Here is a 23,540-nt window from a genome sequence, read left to right on the forward strand (position 1 = left end):
GTTCGAAGAGTTACTTGCTATGCCTAGGTTATGTTGCCTCTCTGCAACTTATTGCAAATCATTTCACTTGTCTGCCTCAGTTTCCTTCCATGCAAAACGAGAATACTAGGATTGATGCAAAGATAAAACGAGATAATATCCCTGTAAAGTGCCTTTCAAATCTTAAAGCTTTATATACGTATCATCATCATCATCATCACCTGCTAGTTGTTATACATAATCGATTTGGTCGAATCTGGAGACTCTGCTGTTTAAAAGCCATAATGGTGTTGGCAAGGGGGCAAGCTTCTCACCCCGCAGATGAATTAGGGGCCGGACACTGCCAGCCTGGCAGCTAGGAGACACTTAATGACAGACCAGACCGTCCATAAATACTTATTAAGCAGCTATATGTGCCAGGTATATATGAGCTGCATCCAACAGTCTCACTTTATAAAGCAAAGGGACAGAGATGATGGAGACGGCAAGCCGGTGCAGTGGATTTGGGTTCAGTCCCCAGGCAGGCCTCAGTTTCCCCCCCATAGAAGGGGGAGTTGGGGCAGACCAGCGAACTGCCGGCCCTAGAATCTGCGGCCGCAGCGCAGCGGGGAGGATGACAGCGAGGATGGCACGGAGGGGCGGGGCCCGCGGGCCCGGGGTGCGGGCTGCAAGCACCTGGACCGCCCCGCGAGAGCGAGACCCCGCCCCTCGGAGCGGATTGGCCGGACCGCGCCGTGATTGGCGGGCGGCTCGGGGAGCAGGAAGCGGCCGCGGCGCTGACAGGGGCAGGAAGTGGGAGGCGGCGGCTCTCGGAGGAGGCGGCGGCGGAGGCGGAGGCGGCGGCGGTGGGACTGGGACCGACTGGGACGGAGCCGGGCCGCCCTCAGAGTTTCCCGGTGCTCGGGGCCCGCGTGGAGGAAGAGATGGACTGGTCCGGCCCGAACTCCCAGGTGAGAGCTGCGGCCGCGGCCGGGCTTGAAGCCGAGGCGGCCCGCGGAGCCTGGGGTCGATGCTGCGATGCGCGGAGGACACTGGCGACCCTGCTTCTCCGCATCCTCTATCTCTCCCCTCCCATCCCCCTCAGCTTGCGGGTGAGGGGTCGGAGAGAACACAGGGGCTGACGCGGCGGGGCCGGGGTTCGAATTCCGCCGTCCTCGTTACCAAGTCGCTTAACCCTTCTGGGCCTCAGTTTCCCCACCTGTAAAACGAGGCAGTCAGTCTAAGTGCCCACCGAGGTCCCTTCTAACTCCGCATCTGTAATCCTCTGATCCTCTCTGTGAGTTCTTCAGAAAGCCACTTCTTTGGGTCTCCGTTTTCTCATCTGTAAAATGAGCCGATTTGGACCCCTCTAAGATCTAGATCTGGGGTTCTCCAGCTTAAGCAGAAAAACGGGAGAGGTGGGGTGACTTGTCCTGAGTCACCTAGTAGCGGTGTCACATGGTGGGAACAGGGAGCTGCAGAAGTGAGGGGAGGTCTGAGAAGGGGATGCTGAGCAAGTGCAGTCTTGGGTCAGTAAATGAAGAAGGGGCTGGAGTGGAAGGAGAATGGGGCTGTGAGGGTGGGAAGAAAGACTAAAGGAGTTTCAGGGTAATAGGGGTGCCGATTTTAGGGCCGCATTAATAGAGGCATAACGTTCACACTTAAGGAGGGCAGATGATTGAGTATAGGTTGTAAATATATAGATCTTGGACGGTGGTCATCTAATTTATTTTCCGCTTTTTATAGAAAAGTGAAATAACTTATTCAGGGTCACAATAAAAGTGGTGCATCATGGGAGAAAAGGGGAAAGGGGAAATGGGGATATGTGGAAAGGAGAATGAAAGGGAAGTGGCTAAGTAGATGGTAGAGAAAGAAAGAAAAGGGGATATGGGGAAGAATGAAGAAGAAACAAAAAATAAGAGATAGGGCAGCAGGGGCAGGCTTTATTAAATATTAATTTATTAAATTAATCTTGGAAGAGGAGTTGAAATAACTTGTCTGTCCCCAGTCAGAGAGGTAAAAACCAGCAGAGCTGGACTTTGACCCAAGTTGACTTGAACTGACTTCCTTCCATTGCACCTGTTTTATGCTTTGGTTAGATCACATCTGAAATATCAAGACAAGGGCTGTTTTTCACATTTTGGGGGAGGACATTGACCAAGTGGGACATTGCAGAATAAGGCCCACAGAGGACTCGTCACTATGCTGTACAATAATTTCTTCCAAAAACCAACAATGTTTAATCAGAAAACTTGAGAGGAAGGAATACCCTTTTTAAGTATTGAAAGAGCTGTCAGATGGAAAAAGCTAGATTTCTTACTTGGACCCTGGAAGAACTAAATAAAATTAAAGTTGTAGAAAGGCAGATTCAGACTTGATAATAAAGAGGGTTTTGTTTTGTTTTGTTTTTTATCACTTTGATGCTGCCCCAAAAATGTAATGGGCTGTATTGGGAAATGATGAATTTCCCATTGCTGAAAACAGTCAAATAGACCCTGAATGACGCTTTTTCAAAGTTGTGAAAGGAATTTCTATTCAAGTAGAGGTGTGACTAGCGGGTCTCTGAGGTGCCTTGCAACAAGTTTCTATGATTCTGATTGATAAGAAAAAAAAAAGATATTAAAGAATGACTAAAAGCTTGATAATTCTGGTATTGAAGAGGCTTGGAGAAGTCTAGAGAAGGGACAGTTAGAAAGCTTAGATAGGTAATTTAGTTAGGGAAAGACAAAAAAATTTAGGGGATGGAGGCAGGTGAATGGGGAGGGAAATAAAATGATAGGAAAGGGGGAGAATATTGAAGCAGGGAATGATTGTGGGGGGGTGGGAGCTAAAGTGATAGGTAAGCATTGGTTGAGAAAATCTGAGGACCACAGTGTTCCTGGTTCTGCTCCTATGCACCAAGATGCCACTAAATAATACTTTTTTTTTTTTTTTTTTCTTTTCCTTTAGACCTGGTAGAAATGCTGACCCTTCCTTGGGGGTTGGGCTGAGTGGGAGGAAAAGATTAAAGGAGACAAGGCTTCCTTATAGGAGGTGTTTGGTTACACGCTCTTAGTGGACCAATTCACCTTGACCTTGAATCTTTTGAAATAGCTCTAATTGATTCCACTCCCCTGGGAGAGGCTATTTTTTCCCTTTACTTTGCTTTGGTTTGTTTTTTCCCAGTGCTGGTTTAGAGTCCTTTCACCTTTGCTTGTTTATTTGTCCTGTGTCTTCTGGTTTTTTTTTTTTTTTTACCCTTTCTCAGGTAGTTATTTTGAAGATGGATTCAGATGAGGAAAAAAAAACATGTAGGTAAATGTAAAGATGTGAATGTATCTACTATTTCAGTGAGAGGAAATCAACCAACTAGTCCAGATTTAGAGGCAGAGAAAGGGTTCTCCAAAGGAAATGTTCCATCTTCAAATAAAAGTTTGATGATAATGGTGATAATTCTCTTTCTTTAGATCTCTAGGATGCTGAGGAAATGTTGTTCCTCTTATTTTTTTTTCTGAAAAGGTGTGAAAAAATTATTTTCTTTTTGTAATTACTTGGGAACTGGAAGAGAGGCATGGAAAATCAGGCATGTAACTATAGTTGTTTTGATCAAAACAGCATTGAATCTTTTAATAGCCACTTGTTAGGGCCTTTGGGAGTCTAGTTCTCTCTATCAAAGCAGATAGAAATGATGGTTCAGTGTTGAATTAATGCCCAGCATAACAACCATATTTATCTACCTCTTAGAAGAATAGTTTGTGTTTTGACCATGCCATCTTTACTTAGTGAGAGAGAAGTTGGGTAGGCTTACAACTCCAAGGTCCATTTAATTCTAAATTATTTTTATCATTGTAGTATCTTATACTTCTTTTTCTCTCCTTTGACAATATTATTGATTCAGTTCAACTTATAAGCATTAGGCACATTGTGCTAGTTTCTGGTATTACCATGACAGAAACAAAAGTTTTTATCTTCAAACTCCTATATTCTATTGAGAGAAATATGTATATAGAAAAGTATAGAATACCTACTTAGTAATTTCTAGGGAAAACACTTGGGAAGAGCAAAATAGGCTTTTTGAAGGAGAGGCCATTTGAGGTGAGCTTTGTATGATATTAAGGATTCTAAGAGGCATAAGTCAGGAAGAAGTATATTCCAAATCTAGGGGACACAGCCTATCAAAAGCAGGAAGATGGCAGAAGGATAGAATGCCAGGTATAGCAAACAGTAAACAAGATAGCTAGCTTGTCCAGAATGTATTGGGCTATCTACATAGGGACAGAGGCTCAGATCCATGAGGAAAGGATCTGAGCCTGGAACAGTGGGCTAGAGTCATATTGTAAAGAAGGGCTTTAGAAGTGTAACTTATTTTGGAGGCTAGAGGAAATCACAAGAGCTATTTGCTGGGGAGTGAAAGGACCAGGACTGTACTTAAGGAGTATCACTTTGGCAATTATGTGGAAGGTAGTTTCTTTCTTGAGGTCCACTGTTACATCACCAACTACCTCTTGGAGATTTTTAATCTAGATGTTCCATGGATATGGACATCCCTGCAAAATAGACCAAAACAGAATACATAGCCTTTTCTTTAAAACCAACCAAATAGTTGTCTTTCTGTCAAGGGTGTATCCACAGCTTTGGCATTATCTTTGATGCTTCCATTTTCCTTCACCTCAAATATCCATTCAATTAACACCTTTTCACTTGTCTATCTCCACATTTCTTGATCTGACCTCTCCTCTCTACTCACTAGTATAATAGCCTAGTTGCTCTCCCTGCTTTAAACTTCTCACTTCTCCAATCTATCCTCCACACATTTACTCTAAAATACATGTAAGACTATGTCTTTTCCCTGCTAAGTAAATTCCAGGAGCTATACATCATCTCTAAAATAAAATATAAAATACAAATCTTATGCTTGGCATTTAAAGTGTTTTACAATTTGAATTGTTGAGTTGGATGGATACAACTTTCCAGTGTTATTACTAACTTTCCTACACTTTAGAAAACAGCCAAACTGCCCTTCTTTCCATTTCTCACATAGAATATTATATCAGCTATCACTGTTGCTTTTTATTGGCTCACCCCCATCTTAAAACGAATCCTTCTTTACTCTACCTCTCAGAAAATTTCTTTCCTTTGAGAATAAGCTCAGATATCCCAATCAATATGAAGACTTCTTTGATGCCTTACTTCCTATTGTCAGATTCTGAAAATTACTTTGCATTTATTTTGTATGTATCCTGCATATGCTTATTTTTGTATGTATTTATTACATATTGTATATTTATGTATATTTTGTATGTCATCTCCCCAGTAAAACTGTGTGGTCCTTGAATTGAGGGACTGTTTCGATTTTGATTTTTGAATCTGTAGCCCCTCACATTTGGTAAGTAATTAATCGATATGCTGAAGAGAAAAAAAAATTGAATCAGACAATCCAATTAAGAGGTTATCTTTATTTATTTAAATATTTTCTAATTAGATATAAATATTTTAATTAAAATTTTTCATTTTTAAAAATAATTTTTTAAAAAATTGAGTTTGAAATTCTTCCCTTCTACCCCCCTCCCTTTCTTGAGAAGGCAAGTGATTTGATATTGATTGTATATGTGAGATCATGTAAAATGTATTTCCATATTAGCCATATTGCAAAAACAAAAGAACATAAAGACAATTTTTAAAAATTAGGTGTCAGTCAGCATTGAGTGTTCATCACCTCTCTCTGGAGATAGGTAGTATCTTTCATTCTGGGTTTTTTGGAATTATCTTGCATCATTGTCTTGATCAGAGTAGCCAAGTCTTTCCCAATTCATATTTGTTACAGTATTGCTATTACTATGTGCAGTCTTCTTCTGATTCTGCTCACTTCACTTTGTATTTATTCATGTAAGTCTCCTCAGGTTTTTCTGAAACTTTCTTGCTCGTCATTTCTTATACCACAGTAGTGTGCTATTACAATCATATACTACAACTTGTTCAGCCATTTCCAAGACAGACATCCCCTCAATTTCCAGTGCTTTAAAAATGTTTGTACAAATAGCTCTTTTTTTCTTTTCTTTGATCTCTCTGCGGGGTAGATACAGACCTACCTATGGTATTATTAGGTTAAAGGTACACATAGTTTTATAGTCCTTTGGGAATAGTTGTTCTCTAGAATGGTTAGACTAGTTTACAACTCTACCAGCAGTGTCTTTGTCTCTATTTTTCCTCATCCCTTCCAGCATTTGTCTTTCTTTTGTCCTGTTAACCAATCTGAAGGGAGTAAGGTAGTATCTCAGAGTTTAAAATCATTTGAACCATGTCTAAATCATTTATCCATTTTGATCTTATCTTGATATACTTATGAGATGTTGGTCTGTGTCTAGTTTCTGCCAAACCGCTTTCCAATTTTCCTGGGAATTTTTGTTAAATGGTGAGTTCTAACCCCAAAGTTTGGATCTTTAGGTTTATCAAATGCTAGATTAGTGTGGTCTTTACTACTATATACTGAATGCCTAATCTTTTCCACTGATTAACTACTCTATTTCTTAACTAGTACCAAATTATTTTGATGTTTACCCCTTTGTAACATAGTTTGAAACCTGAAACTTTTAGACTCCCTTCTTTCACATTTTTTTCCATTAAGCCCTTTGATGAATTTTGTTGCCAGTTTTTCTAACATTATAAAATAATTCTTTGGTAGTTTGATTGGTATGGCACTGAATAAATAAATTAACACTGGGAGAATTTTCATTATTATTACATTGGTTCAGATTAAAGTATCCCCAAGTATTTAGATCTATCTTTATTTGTGTGAAGCATGTTTTATAATTGTGTTCATATAATCCCTGGCCTCAAATAGTTTATATGGTCTGCAGTTATGGAATTTCTCTATCTCCTCTTACTGGGTTTTGTTAGTATTATATAGAAATGCTGATGATTTATATTAGTTTATTTTGTATCTTATAACTTTGCTAAAATTGTTACTTGTTTCAATTAGTTTTTCAGTTGATTCTCTAAGTATATCATCATATCATCTGCAGAGTGATAGTTTTGTTTACTCATTCCCTATTTTATTCCATTTCTTTTTTTAATTGCTATAGGTAGCATTTTTAAAAGAATATTGAATAATAGTGATAATGTGCATTCTTTTTTCATTCTTAATCCTTTGGGAATGCTTCACAAGTTTATCATTTTAAGAAAGCCTTCTTTGATTCCTACACTTTCTAATGTTTTTGTTTTTGTTTTGCTGAGGCAATTGGGGTTAAGTGACTAGCCCAGGGTCACACAGCTTTCTAGTATTTTAAAATAGGAATGGATATTTTATTTTGTCAAAAGTCTTTTCAGTATCAATTGGTATATGATTTTTGTAGTTTTTATCATTGATATGGTCAGTTATGCTAATGGTTTTCCTAATATTGAACCTGTCCTTTAATCCTGGTATAAATCACACTTGGTCATAGTGTGTGATCTTTGTGACATTGCTGTAAACTCTTTGCTAGTATTTTACTTAAAATTTATGTGTTGATATTCATTAGGGAATTTGGTCTATAGTTTTTTTTCTTTGTATTTGATGTCTCTGGTTTAGGTATCAAAACTAAATTTTGTCATAAAAAGAAAGTTATAAGATTTCCTTGCCTAGTTTTTCAAATAATTTATATGATATTGGGATTAATTGTTCCTTAAATGTTTGATATAATTCACTTGTGAATTCATCTGGTTCTGAAGATTTTTTCTTAGAGTGTTCATTGATGAGCTGTTTAATTTCCATTTTTTCTAAGATAGGGTTATTTCAGTATCCTAATTTCCCTTTATGCTAATCTGGACAACTTTTATTTTTGTAAATATTCATCCATTTCATCAAGTTTATCAGTTTTGCTTGCATAAAATTAGCCAAAATAGCTCCTAATAATTGCTTTAATTTCATTTTCATGAGTGGTATATTCACCTGCAAGACATTTGGTTTTCTTCTATCTTTTTAAAAATAAACTCACTAATGGTTTATCTTTTATTGTGGGTTCCCCCCTCCCCAATAAAAACCAGCTCCTAGTTTCATTTATAAGTTAAGTAGTTTTTTTGAAAATTTTATTAATATTGCCTTTGATTTTTCAAGAATTCCATTTTGATTTTTAATTGAAGATTTGAAATTTGTTCTTTTCTGTTTGTTTTGGTTTTTTTTAGTTGCATGACCAATTCATTGATCTTTTCTTGCTTTCTATTAATGTACTCATTGAGAGATAAACATTTTCCCCAACTACTACTTTGGCTACAATCCACAGCTTTTAGAATGTTGTTTCTTTGTTGCCATTCTCTTTAATGAAATTATTGATTATTTCTATGATTTGTTTCTTTACCCACTTATTTTTTAGGATTATATTTAGTTTCCAATTAGCTTTTAATCTGTTTTCTATAGCTCTTTATTAAATGTAATTTGTATTGCCTTATAGTATAAGGAGAGTACATCTAATATTTCTGCTTTTCTGCATTTGATTGTGTGTGAGACCTTTTACCCTAAACAAAGATGCCCTGCACAGCTTTTTTTTTTTTTTTAAAGGCATACTCCTTTCTGTTCCCAGTCATTTTTCTCCAGAGGTCTATCATATCTGACTTTTCTGCATTTCTATTCATATACTCCAACTCTTTGTTATTTATTTTATAGTTAGATTCATATAGTTCTAAGAGGAAAAATTAAAATTCTCCACTAACATAATTTTTCTCTTTCCTCTTGTAATTCATTTGTCTTTTCCTTTAAAAATTTGGATGCCTTGCCATTTGGTGCATATATGTTTAGTACTGATATTACTTTATTTTCTATGGTTCCATATCCTTACTAACATTTGTCATTTCTCTTTGTTGCTATATTAGTCCATCCGAGAGGTATGAGGTAGTATCCCAGAATTTTAAAATTAATTTGCATTTCTTTAATCAATCAATAGTGATTATTATATATAGCATTTTTTCATAGAACTATAGTTAACTTTGATTTCTTTTTCTGAAAACTGCCTGTTTATATCCCTTGACCATTTATCAACTAGGGAATAGCTCTTATTTTTTATAAATTTGGCTTAGTTCCTTACCTATTTGAGAAATGAGGCATTTCTCATATACCCTTGGTGCAATTCCCCTACCCCCACCCTGCCCTCAGTTTCCTGTTTTCCTTCTAATTTTGACTCGTTTTTTAATATAAAAACTTTAAAAATTCACGTAATCAAAATTGTCAGTTTTACTTCTTGTAATCCCCTTTATCTCCTATTTAGATATAAATTCTTCCCTTGTCCATAGATCTGACAGGTATATTTTTCCATTTTCTCCTTAATTTACTCGTGATATCACCTTATATGTCTAGATCATTTTTCCATTTGACCTTATTTTCATGAAATATGTTCATATTTCATATAGTATGAGATGTTGGTCTATGTCTAATTTCAACCAAGCTGTTTTCTAGTTTTTCCAGCAATTTTTGTCAGATAGTGATTTCTTGTCCCAAAATCCTGGATCTTTGGGGTTATTGAACACTAGTGTATTGTGTACCTATTCCACTGATCTACCACCACTCTATTTCTTAACTAGTACATTGGTATGCTGATTCCCACTTTGTAATACAGTTTGAGCTATAGTACTGCTAAGCCATCTTTCTTCATGTTTTCTCCCTCCTCCACACCCCCCACCCCTTCAATATTCTTGACCTTTAATTCTTCCAGACTACTTATCTCTTTTAATTAAGTCTGTTTTTGCTTTTACTTTGTCTGAGATCATGATTGATACCCCTGCTTTTTTAACTTTAGCTGAAGCTATTATAATAGATTCTGACTTACCCCTCCTCCCCTTTTTAAATTCTGTGGTTTTAGAAAACATATTGATGGATTCTCATTTCTAATCCATTCTGTAATTCATTTTTGTTTTATGGGTGAGCTCATCATATTCACATTCATAGTTATTATTATTACCTGTGCATTTTCCTTCATTCTATTTTCTTCTGTTTCGCTTCTTTTTAACCTGGCCCTCCTCTAAGGTCTGAGTTGCTTCTGACCACTGCCTTCTTTTATCTGCCTGACTTTTATCATGACTACCAACATCTCCTTTCTCTTCACCCCAGTCCCCTTCTATTTCCCTATTGGGTAAGTTAGATACCTATTATTAATTAATTGTGTATGTGTATACACACACACACACACACACACACACACACACATACACAAACACATGTACCTTTTCCCCCCTTTTCTCAAACATTGAGGTTCAAACATTGTCTGCCCTGCCCCTCACCATTTTTCATTCCACTTTTTCTTTTGTCTTTCTTTTATGTGAGATAATGTTTCCCATTCTTTCTCTCCTTTCCTCCTTCTTCCAGGACATCCATCTTTCTCACTTATCTTTTTTTTAAAAAAATGTCATCCTGATATAATTGACTAACTTCTATACTCTCTTTCTATGTCGAATTCATTTGTAGGCCTAATATTGTAGGCCTTCTTCTTAGAAGGTACATGTATTATCTTCCTAAATAGAAAGGTTTAACCATATTGAGTCCCTTTTTATTTCTTTTTCATGCTTACTTTTTTATCAAATTTTTTTTTTTTTTTAGCTTTCCCTCCAATCAGGAATCCTTGAAAGTCCCCTATTTCATTATATGTTCATTTTTTTTCCCTTGAAGGAATGTACTCAGTTTTGCCAGCTAGGTTATTCTTGGATTATAATTTCAGCTCCTTTGCCTTCTAGAATATCATATTCCAAACCCTCTGTTCTTTTAATATGATATCTGCTAAATCTTGTGTGATCTTGACTGTGGCTTTGCTATATTTGAATGGTTTCTTTCTTGTTTCTTGAAGTATTTTCTCTTTAGCCTGGGAGTTCTAGATTTTTACTATAATATTCCTGGGAGTTTTCATTTTGAGATCTTTTTCAGGTGGTTATTGGGATATTCTTTCTATTTCTACTTTATCTTTTGGTTCTAGAATATTAGGGCACTCTCCTTTGGTAATTTCTTGAAATTATCTTTGATCATGGCTTTCAGGTAATTTGATAATTCTTCAGGTTTTTTTCAATGTGTTTTCTTCATATCTGTGAGCTTGTTTCCTTTGTTTTTTGATAATTGTATATTAATAAAATTGGTTTCCTTTGTAATGCTTTATGTCTTATTGTATCCATTTAAAAAACATTCTTCTCAAAGGGATGCATACCCTCACCAGATTCTGCACAAGGGGACCATGATACAGAAAAGGTTAAGGATCCCTGTTCCAAACTCAGTCTTACCAGCTTATTTCATGGTATTCTCTCCTTGTGTTCCAGACAAATTGGTCAAATTTTTGTTCCATAAATAAATTGTGCATTTTTCTTCCTCTTGCTTTTCTCATATTGTTTCCCAATCTTGGAATATTCTCCTCCCTGTTTTTGCCTGTTAAATTTCTATTTTTCCTTTAAAGTTGTCTCCTTTGCTGCCTTTTTTAATCCTTCTTTGCCAATAAAAACTTTCCTAACCCCCCACCTTTGATCTGATATAAAACTTTTTATTTATTAGCTCTCTAACAATATTTGTCTTACAGTAGAATTTTTTTCTTAGAATTCCTGAGTCATATGATCTCAGAATTGAAAAAGACCTTGAAATTTAGGGCAGTCTTTACCTGTACAACAGGTTGCCTTATACAGCATTCTGACCAGTATTCATCCACTCTCTTATAGAGTTCCAGTAATAAGATACTTACTGGCCTGTTTCATACTTGCCTGAAGCTCTGCCTAATGTTCTAGTATTATGAGAATTGACACTGCCCAATCTGTGGAAATTATTCTACACTGCCTATCATTGACCATAGAATGTCCTCTTAAAGTTTTAAGCATTCTGGTGCAAAGTTTTGCAAATCTCTAACAGATTTTAGTTATCCTGCAACATTCAATTGTATTAAAAGTACTCTTAAGAATGAAAAAATGATAGAAGATATTGTGCTTATCCCTAAGTAGCCTATCAGTGTAGGAGAGGCAAGACATGAATGTATGAAGAAACTGGAGAGCAATTGTAAAGCATTCATTAACAAGAGAGTGATTTGCAGGTAATATTCTGATATGGACTTGGGCTCATTTATTTTCTATAGTGAGAATGAAAGATCATTTGTTTTCACCAAAGGCTTTTATATGATCATTCTTAGTCAAATGTTAAACTCATCAGAAGTTGTCTGTCTCCTTCCATACTTGTGATTAGGAATGAGGTTTTTGTGGCAAAAATATTTCTTATAATACCAATAGAGACATATCTTTACCTAACAATTTTAGGTTTCATTTTCTCTGTGTTTCAATAAGGATATGTCATGTACAAATATAGTATAAATATTAACTAAGTCCAATAATTACAATGCAGCATAAAGTATGGTAAGGGCATGAGAAAAATGCAAAGTTTTGTTCAAGGTCCCTGGAAGGAAAAATTTATTTATCACTGAGAGGGTCAGGCAAAGATTTGAGCTAGAACTTGAAAGATGGAGAGAATAACTACAGGGGACATTTATGTAGTATTGTAAAGTTTGCAAAGCCTCCTCATATAATATTTCATTTGATGCTCATGCCAGTCCTGTGAGGTAGGTACTACACTTGTTATTATCTCCATTTTACAGATGAGGTTCAGATAAGTTCAATGACTTGCCTATTGTCACAAATCTTTTGATCTTCAGAGACAAGGTATATACCCAGGTCTCTCATGACTCCCAAGTCCAGCACTCTTTCCACTGTACCACATTCTTTTGTCAGATTTAGTGATAAGAATTCAGGGAATGCTGGATAAGTGCTGTTCTAGGTATATTTGATCAAAGGATATCCTAGAATAAAGGATATCCTAGAATAAAGGATGATTAGAAGTCCAATGTAATGTATTTGGAAGGGAGTAGTATGAGATAAAGATGAAAAGGAAGGTAGGCAGCAAACTGATGGAACTTGAATACTAAGTTAAGGAATTTTAATTTAATTTAGTAGTAAGGAATCATTGAAGGATTTTGAGCAGTGAAATAATGACATCAGACTTATCCAATGGAATGGTCATTTTGACTATGGAAGAATGAATTACATTAGAGATAGAAGGTGGGAAGATCATTTATGTGTTGTAATTGCCCAGATACACAGGCCTCTACTAGAATGGCAACAATGGTTTTAAAAAAAAGTAAAAGATTCAGATTTCAGGGGTAGAAATGATAAGATCTGGTAAATAATTGGGTATGGGAAATAAGAAAAAGAGAATATCCAAGGATAACATTGAAGCTTCAGTAAATAGAAGTACCATTCACTCAATCCTTGAAATTTGTTTTACCTGGATATGACATCTTATCTCTACCTTTTAGTACTTATCTGCCAGTTCACAGGTCATTCTTCCTTTCTCAAAGAAAGGTATCTGACTCTCAGCATTTCTTTCTACCTGAACTTGTTCACTTATAATTATGGACTATGATATACATTTTGATATTTCCTTTCTTCTCAACTCCCATTTTCTATATCTTACCTCAAGCATACCTAGGAATGGTCATACCCTTGATCACCTTCATTTATAAGTTCCAGTTTCATGATAAAGAATTCTGAAATCCTGTATCTGACCACAACTTCTTATTCTTCCATCACTCTCTGTTCTTCATTCTTTGTCCTTATTATAATCCCTTATCCTTCCATAATTCAATGCTCTCCCAAGTCATCACTCCCAACTCTAACTTCGTTTAGTTCAGATGGTTCAGCTATATACTAACATTGTTCTTATATTCCTTATTCCATTTTATTATTGCTGTTCTTGCTTTGACAAATTCCTCTTGACAATTGTCCTTATCATCTACTTCCTCCATTTTAACTCAAGTAAATGCTGGTTACAGGGTATATCACAAATTGATTTTATCTAATCTCTTCCAGGCCCTCACTGTCATAAAGCAATCTTTTCATACTTCCTTAGTTGATCAGTGTAGCACTAATCACAAAGACTATCCTAAACCTCGTTAACCCCTTTTACCTTTTCTTTGTCTCAAAAAGCCCTGCTTCATATTTTACTGAGAAAATGAAGAGTATCTGCCATAGTCTCACATTTCTCCTCTTTTGTACATCTCAAAGCTTTTTGACAGGATCTCATACTGTCTTTTACTAGAGTCTCTGGTGAAGATATAGTTCTCCTCCCCAAAACCAATCCCATAACTTATATTTTTGATTTCATTTCCTTTCTATCTCATCCAACAGCTTGCTCTAACATCCTTTCACCAATCTACAAGATCTCATCTTATCTACTGACTTTTTCCTTGTTGTTTACAAACATGCCTAGATCTTCCCCAGCCTTAAAATAACTTCACTTGACCCTACTATCCTTCTTGTTATTCTGTAGCTCCACTATCCCTTTTCTAGCCCAAATCCTATTACAAGCCAGTTTAGTTATTGCTTCTGTTTCCTCTTCTTTCACTGCTTAACTTCTTGAAGTTTTGCTTTTAACCTCATCACTGATCTCAAATTGCTTTCATCAAAATTACTGATAAACTCTTAATTACCAAGTTCTATGTCTTTTTCTTACTTCTCATTTTCTTAACATATTCAGCCTTGACATAATTTATCACCCTATATTTCTGGATGTTCTTTCTTAATTCAGAGTCATTAGCATCATTTTGTAATGATTTACACAAATTATGGTTTTATAGTAATGAATGAGAAAGTATTTAGTAAACACTTATTGTGTGTCAGTCACTGGGGAATGTTGGCAGAATTAAGAAATATGAAGGATACATTCCCCAGGATACATATCTAATACTTCAAAATGCTAACTAGTTGAGTAACATAGTTGTGATGACCGTGCTAGCAGTCAGGATACCTTAGAATCAGCCAGAGTCGGGATAATCAAAAGTCCTTAGTCTTTATTCTTGGTCTTTAGGGGTAGAAGTGAAGGGGATGAAAGTAGGATCTCTACAACCGCCTTCTTCCTCGTCCACCACCAAAAGTGACTCTGGCTAGTCTTACTCCACCCCCTAGTTCCTCCTATAATCCTCTGTATACACCAAATCATTGAGCCAGCACAGGATGGTAGGAAGGGCCATTTTCCAAGCATATGCCCATAGAGTATTGTCCAGTTGGTAGTTAGCCTCAAGTGCTTGGCTGTTCTGACCTCAGTGCATCAACTCAAGAGTTTCAGCCCTCTACACATAGTTATCATGTTTGTTTGCTCAATTGATTATTGTGATTATTTGTGATTATATCACAAAGAAAATGATGATTTTATAACTTTTTGCATTGTAAATCTTCAGTGCAGGAATCACAGTCATGGCTCCCATTGGTCTTCAGGATTTGGCCATCGAAATATCTCTGTACAGGAAAACAGAGAACCAGCAAAGGAAAAAGAAGCTTTGCCTCTTATAGAGGACTCAAGTAACTGTGACATTGTGAAAGCTACCCAGTAAGTCCTCTATGATCATATGTTCTTGGGATAAATTTCATTGATATCCTACTATATATACTATGCTGTCCAGTACAATTCAAAACATTGTTTTGCTGCTTTCACCTTTATGAAGGATAACAATAACATTTAAGAAAATATAAAAGAAGGTTGCATTTAAAATAACAAAGAACATTTAGTATTTGGGAATACATTTATTTAGATATTCATCCAATGTTTTAAAAGTTGACCCTAATCTTAATAACAATGATACTTATTATACCAACAAATAGCTTTGCATGTTGTAAGTATTCAATCAATACTTGTTGATTGATCTAAAAAGTTTAAGGTACATTTAATGTTCATTTATAGGACAAGTCAACAAATTGGAAATGATAGTACTAAATAAGTTAATTTGTATATTGAATGTACTATCAATCAAAGAAAGTACTAATGCATTTCTTTATATGAATGAATTAAAATGCTAATGGAAATTTATAAGGAAAAAAAGATAAATTGATGGAAGTGGTTATCAAAAAATTTTTTCTGGTATTGACCACAAATTAAAAATGAGTGAAATTAATATAGATTTTAGATGTAGAAGAACCAAATAGGTCTTTGAAAATTAGAGAATAGTCTCAACCATAGAAGCCTGTCAGAATCTCTCTGCAACATTATCCAATTGGTCTCTGTCAATTCTTGAAGGTTATAGATTTAATTCAATGCCAGGTGTCTCAGATAACAGGCAATAGGGCCTTTGAGCTTTCAGGAGAAAAGAATTGACAGTAAAAAAGCACACTTAAAGTAAGAACACATGGAAGACTTGGCAAAATAAAGACAGGTAAAGGTTGACTGAGAAAAATAAACAGTTAAGGAAGAGAACTCCTTCAATGAACTTGACTACAATGGAAATTGTGTAAAAATCTCCTGAAAATGGCGTTGAATAAAGATTTGGAAAAGCCACTAGGATGATAATATTATAACTCCAGGGTGGTTCAGAAGAGCAGTCAAAGACTTAAGGAAAAATATCACAGAATCATAAAACTTGAGAATTATGAGGAATCTCAATGGTCATGTCCAATCCATATGTGAAAGGAAGTTCTATTATTACATAACCAAAATCAGTTTTCTGGTCTCAACTGGAAGACTTCCAAGTTGGAAAAACCTATTAGTTCTTTAGGCAATGCATAATATTTTTAGACTGCTTTAATTGTTGAAAAGTTTTTTCTTGGTAGTGAGTCTGAAATTGTTTCTTAGCAGATTTGTGATAGGCAGTTTTCATGTATTGTTGTGACCAAAAAAATTGATTACTTGATGACTAGCCTTTTGGTAATTGTCTTCTAGGCCTTGCATTCCACTAGCACAGCCTTTGATCACAGAATCACAGTACTGGAAGAGACCCCAAGTCCATCCAATTTAACTAGCACTTGGTCAAAAATGTCTTCCACTATATTCCTGACAAGTGATCATCCAGCCGCTTTCCAAGCAGATCCCTCCCTCACTGCCTAAGGCATCCTATTTCCACCCAGGAAAGCTTTAGTTAGGCAATTTCTCCTTTCTAAAAGCTGAAATTTGCCAGCCCCACCTGCTGCTTCGAACTCTGCTCTCTATGATTTAGCTAGGACATTTTTTCCCTATTCCACATCACAATCTCCCAGGCACTGCGATAGCTATCTAGAGGTATTAAAGTAGAACTTTAATAAAATATTTAAAACTAATTATAGGAAAAAACAGAAGCATTTCTTTTTTAGCAAAATTCATCAAGTTGTTTAAATGATGGAGAATGGAGTCTTGTTATATACCACTATCCATTTTCGATTTTTCATTCTTCTTATCACATAAAATCATAGACAGTTTCTGGTTGACTGTGACCTAGAAGATTTGCTAACCTAGCATTATTTGTTCTGAATCAGGATATGGAGTAAATCAACATAAACTTCATATTAGAATTCATTATCTTACATTATTCAAAATTGTCATCTTATCTTGATTTATAATTGACACATTATTCAGCTGTAATATAGACTAATAAGAATACAAACCTTTTAAAAGGAGACATTTTAGTATTTAAATGTTTTTAAATAATGCTCAGTGGCATAGATTTTAATATTTCCTTATTTTAGATATGGGATTTTTGAGCGCTGCAAGGAATTGATAGAAGCTGGATATGATGTCAGACAACCAGACAAAGAAAATGTGTCTCTTTTACACTGGGCTGCTATAAACAACAGACTGGATCTTGTAAAGTAAGACTGGCCAATTGTGTTTCATAAATGGCTCTGTTTTTATTGATGATGATTTTCTTTTTCCATTTTCTATTTTCCTTATGTGAATTTTCTCCTTTTTTTTGAAGCGTAAATTTGAATGAGAACCCATTTTTAATTCTCTTTGAATTACTTGGTGCCTTAGAAATTCTCATGTCTTTACCACCATTTCTTTGAAAATGTGAATTTTAACAGATCGTTAGTCAAATCAATGTGAATATAAAGACAAAATTTGAGTACAAAAAATATTAAATCTTTAAAGAAAAGGAGAAGGGGGAATGCCTTTCATGATAAATTGAAAACTTTAATCTCGTTTAGTTGTGATCTTACAATGTTTTACATTTGGGAGGTATGATCAGAAGGTGATTGGGAGAATTTTGAGCTGCCCTTTAAATAAAAATTTTAAAATATACGTACCCACAATCCTTTTTACTTCTTCAATGTACGTATTTTCTATTCTGGCATTCATCAATATAAGTTTAGGATAGGTTCTCATTAGAATAGGTACTCAATTAAAAAGATTAAGTAAATTTCTTCAAAAAAAATTGTTATTTCTATCACATACACATCCTACTCTTGAATAAGTATCTGGAAATGACTATGTGCTTTTATTGTTTTTTAAAATTGATATTATTTATTATTACCCTCACCTTTTATATCCAAATAGTTGACAAGTCTTTTCTACCAATATAATGACTTTTATAACCTTTTTCTCTACATTCACACCACATTTATCTGTCAATTTTTTATCACCTTTCATCAGATTATTGCATAGTAGCTTATTACTCTCCATGTTTCTGGTCTTTTACCGTTCCAACCCATTCTTGACATGGTTTGTATTCTAAAATATAGTTCTGATTATCCTCCCATACTGAAAAAAGTCCAGTGTATCCTAAGGACTCTTTTTTTTTGTTGTTCCCAGGGGGAATTGGCAATGACATTTAAAGCTCTTTACAATCCGATTCCAGCCAGATTCCAGGTTTACTGTATAGTACTCTCCTTTACCCACTTCTAATCACCACCAAACCTACTTCCTATTCTGCACATCATATTCTGTCTTCCGTAACTGTGAGGTGTAATAACAAAGTAATATAAGTTGTTTCCTTGTGTTACATTAAAAATAAGTCAATCTTACTTTAATAAACTATCATGTAAAGTATCAAATTTATTTCAGAAAGATTTATTTGATCTAATTTTAAGAAAAGATTTTTTATAATTTGCTTCCAGATGAGAGCACTCAAAACTTTTCTGAAAGACTTTCCAGCTTTGTCTAACTTTAAAAGCAGAATAGCTGAGAAATTGAATTCACTATTAAAACTGATATGATTTTTTTATTCTGTTACCATGTTAAGATTGCATACATATAATGAAATATTTTAGGATGAAACTTTGAAGGTTTATGTGGCTAGTGAGAATGTGCAGAAAACAGTATTCAAATATGTAGGAGAAAAGTTATATCTGAAGTTTACTTGTAACCAAGGTCATTAGTTGTTAGCCAAGAACATTTGATTAAGAGTAGGCATAAGATTCTAGGAAGAATCTCTTTCAGACTTCCATAAAACTGAAAATGTATTTTCTGGTTCATCTGTGAAGGCCAAAATATCTTCTCAACTCTTATATTTGCAGATCTTCTCCTGAACAAATAGTATCTATGTTTGCTAGTGTTTATTACAAATCTAACTAGTGTAATATTTCTTCTTATGAATTTTGGGTTTTAATAGATTTCTGTTTTTCTGCACAGGTTTTATATTTCAAAAGGTGCTGTTGTAGATCAGTTGGGTGGGGACTTAAATTCAACACCACTTCACTGGGCCATCAGGTAAGAGTTTTCTAATGATGAGCTCAGACTTACATTGTTTTTTAAGCTTTGCAAGCTCTTTGCTCACAACAAATTTGTGAGTTGAGAATTGCAAGTATTATCTTTATCTTATAGTTTAAAACCTTTAGTCTCACAAAGGTAAAGCCCATCCCCAGGGTTATCCACTGAGCTATAATTGCTGAGATTTGAACCCAAGTTACATGTAACCATGCTGCCTCGGTTACAGAGCTCTATCCAAGAATCTATTGATGATTTTTTTCACATTATACTTAAGTTCTTTTGGAAGTACTGGTTCCTCTGTTATAATGTAGCGTTCAGTTATGATTCTGACTCAAATGCAAGTCATTAAACTTTATTTCCATAATTAAGATCAAAGTTTTGAATAATTAATCATGAGAGATTGAATGAAATAGTGTACAGAAAGCCTATGAGACCCTGGGGTCAGTTTTTGCCTCAGATACATACTTTCTATGTCAGCCTGGGTTTGTCCTTATCTTAAATGTCTTAATATGTTAAGCAATTATCTTAGACAGTCTTGCATTGGGGAAGCAAGTTTTCTCCTCAGAATTTCCTGTACCAGTGAGAGCCTTGACTAACTCCTATCTCTATAATGAATCATATAGATCAGTGGTTCTCAAAGTATGGTCTAGAGAATCCTGGGGATCTCTGAAACCCTTTTAGAGGGTCTACAAATTCAAAAATAGGTTTTATTTCCAATATGGTAAATGTCTATAAATATAATCCAGATAAACAAAAATGCTTTGGAGAGATTCTCAATAATTTTTAAGAGGATAAAGATACTGAAAACAAAAGCTTGAGAACCACTGATATAGATGAACTGTTATGGACCTCACTCAGAGTAGTCACAGAATGTATGTCCATTTGAAAACTTTAATCAATGGATTCAAAAACACAGTTTGGTCTACAAGACTGAATTTGTCCCAAATGGTTCAGCTGTGTTGATACTTATCAAAGAACAAATAGGCCAATATAAAATGCCAACAGTTAAAGTAGAGCCCACTAGTACCCACCCAGTATTTATTCTATCATTTAAAAGTCACTTTTCTGCCCTTTTTGGTTTCCTTTTACTATCTCATTATCCATGAAAGATAACCTTTAAATGCAGATTGCTTTGAAGCCAAAGTAGTATAAGAGGAATGTGTTTTTTTCCCATTTCAAAAAACTTGAAAATATTGGGTCATATATATGTAGCATCTGCATATATGTGCAAGAAGTGGCCAGTATTGGCAAATCTCAGCTTCTTTTTTTCTGCTGGGCTATTAAGCATCTGGTTCATCAAGTGTGAGAGGCCACAGTTCAGTAGTGTTACTTCTCAACTCTGCAATGTTAATAGATCTTCTGAAGTCCTTGTGTTTGTTTCATTGTGTCATACAGATGATCCCAGATTCTCAAAGGCCACATGGGCAGAGCATAAGTTCTGACAGTTCTCTTTCCATGTTTACGAGTTTTTGAAGTATGAATGTGAGAAGAAGAAACTGTGTGTCTGCCACTTGTGAATTTATTGCTGTTGTTATTCACTAGTTTTTGAGTCCCATCTAACTCTTTGTGCTCCTATTTGGGATTTTCTTGGCAAAAATACTGGAATGGTTTGCCATTTCCCTTTCTAGTTCATTTTACAGGTGAAGAAATAGAGACAAAATTAAGTGACTTGATTAGGGTCACAGAGAGTAAGTGTCTGAGGCTACATTTGAACTTAGAAGATGTGTTGGGCCCAGCCCTCTATCTACCGATTCATCTAGCTTCCCCACTCATGGGCTAAGTTTAGAGACCTTATCACCAGATTGGTTACAGGGTAATAAAGATTTTGTCAATGACAACTCTTGAAGAAAATCTACTGAATCAAAGAGGAGTTGCAATTTATATGATTTGGAGGTGTACTGACATAGGTCATTGAAAGTAATGGCCATTGAGCCAATGAAGTATATCAACATTTACAACTACTTTCTTTTTAAGCTTTTCTCTTTTCTTACAAAATAGGTTCATTTTAATCTAAAGAAGCTCCAAGCTTGAAATAGAAAGAAGTTGGCAAAAAGACTGAGTCAGAAAATAATTCCCATTCAGATACTTAGATAATCTACACTGATAAAATATGTGTACATATTCTTGAAAAAAATATGCCTTACAATATTGCTGTCTATTAAATTAAAACATCTATTCAGCCAGTGTTTAAATAATATTTTTCACTTGAAAAATAGGTATAAGGAAGTATAAGAAGTAATTTCCGTTATAGTTGTTGACATAAATCATTTTTCTGTGGAACTGGCTCCATGCTCCTTTAGGATGTGGAGGCCAGCATGTTAACTATATTGAATCATTGAATCACAGATTCTCAGAGTTAAAAGAGAATTTGTAACATTTAGTATACTCTGTCCAAAATGGGATCTCTTCCCCTTCATCCTTCACTTAAAGATCTTTATTAATAGGGAGCTCACTATATTCTAAGGTGTAGTCCCTTATGTTCTCAGACAGCTCCAAAATTTTTCTGAATATCAAACCAAATTGTCCCTGGACCTTTTACCTATTGGTGTTGCTTCTTCCCTCATGGGCCAGAAAAGGCAAGTTTTAATTAAACAGTGCTATTAAGCCATCTGGTTCATCAAGTGACAGACATTTAAATACAGGTATGAAAACAAACTGGTATATTGGAAACCAGTTTATCTGTTTCTAAACCAAATTCATCATGGCTCAGATAAGGTGATTCAAATTAACTTCTGCTTTTTTTTTCTCCATATTATTAAATTTAACAGCATTTTTCTTGTTTTCTTTTTTTAGACAAGGACATTTACCTATGGTAATATTGTTACTACAATGTGGTGCAGATCCCACTCTCATTGATGGAGAAGGATTTAGTGGTATCCACCTGGCAGTGTTATTTCAACATATGTCTGTCATAGCATATCTTATCTCAAAGGGTCAGGTATGTTTTTTGAAATCTTCCTTATGTTTCATCTGTTATAAATTGGAAAGATTCTAGTTATTAATCAACAGAATTTAAGGCTCTACCAAAAAAGACCTAATCTCATGTCTCACCTGCATGTTGAGGTGACCCAGAGTTCTTAAAGTCATGAGAACAATCAAAATCCTGGCAGTTTCTAAAAAGGCGGGAAAGCCTTTGAAAAATGGTCCCTATGACAGACTATATGTGTTCCCTGATGAGCAGTTTAGCCAAATATAAAAAGACTCATTATTAGAAGGGTGGTTGTTAATGTTTTGAACTTTATGGTCATGGTGATACATAAAACATAAAAATTCCAAATGGCCCAAAATTCTGATTTCATAAAATGAAGCAAAATAGAAATTAAACATTACACAATTCTTACAAAGGATTTTTGTTTACTGCATAATGTATGGGTAGAATGCTAGAGAAATAAATCATATCTGCTTTAATATTCTTGCTATCAATGTAGTTGATTAGATATAAAGTAGTTGTAGCAGATGAAAGGACAGTTCACAGTTTCTCATCAGAGAAGTAATAGAGATGTTAGAATTGATTTTATCATATCCCTAGAGGCAATAGGAACCATTTTATAAGCACTTTGGTTATACTTCCAAGGAGGATAAGCAAGTGGACTCTTATGAAAATATATAGAGTTTATGGGCCCAAACCTATTGCAGAAAATAAACTAGAAAAATTCTATGAAGAATTTTTTGAAATCGTTCAAATCAAGTCCAATACTATCCAATGATTTTTGATATCAGAGTGAAGGTCGACACAAGAGAGGAAAGATGAAAGGCCTATGGTAAAAGTGAAAAAGACAAAAGATTTGTTATGTTACAAAGAAGCTTCTTTGCCTGTTTAACTTGAATACTTTTTTTCAAGATGAGTGTTGGAAGGTGTTGGCTATAGTGAGCAGTGAACAATATCACAACAATTGAAAAATATATCTTAATGGATAGAAATTAATTAGTTAACATCATGAGAGTATCACTCTTGTGAGCACTCAGATCATTGGCAAGGAGCAAAAGTTGAAATCAAGACAAAAGTTAAAATAAAGGATGATAATGAGAAAATAATAATACATATAACAATTGTAGCACTGATCTGACCTTTTAAGTGAGTTTCTGACTGAAAAATGAAAGGCCAAAAGAAGATTTCTTAGATGAGTTTAAGTGATATAAAATAGTTGTAACCCCAAGAAGACTGAAAGACTCTGGTGAT

General features: G+C 35.2%; 1 protein-coding gene across 1 annotated transcript in view; it reads left to right on the top strand.

The window, feature by feature from the left end:
* Window positions 1-815: 815 nt before the first annotated feature.
* The window catches only part of ZDHHC13 (zinc finger DHHC-type palmitoyltransferase 13), a 58,718-nt gene continuing 35,993 nt past the window's right edge, over window positions 816-23,540 (top strand). Inside the window, exons 1-5 of the mRNA XM_051964079.1 lie at window positions 816-929; window positions 15,150-15,298; window positions 17,401-17,523; window positions 19,283-19,360; window positions 22,154-22,298. Of these exons, the coding sequence (XP_051820039.1) occupies window positions 903-929; window positions 15,150-15,298; window positions 17,401-17,523; window positions 19,283-19,360; window positions 22,154-22,298 (522 nt within the window). The 5' untranslated portion in view covers window positions 816-902. The remainder of the gene's footprint in view (window positions 930-15,149; window positions 15,299-17,400; window positions 17,524-19,282; window positions 19,361-22,153; window positions 22,299-23,540) is intronic.

This window comes from Antechinus flavipes, chromosome 6 (assembly GCF_016432865.1).
Source record: "Antechinus flavipes isolate AdamAnt ecotype Samford, QLD, Australia chromosome 6, AdamAnt_v2, whole genome shotgun sequence".
NCBI classification, from domain to species: domain Eukaryota; kingdom Metazoa; phylum Chordata; class Mammalia; order Dasyuromorphia; family Dasyuridae; genus Antechinus; species Antechinus flavipes.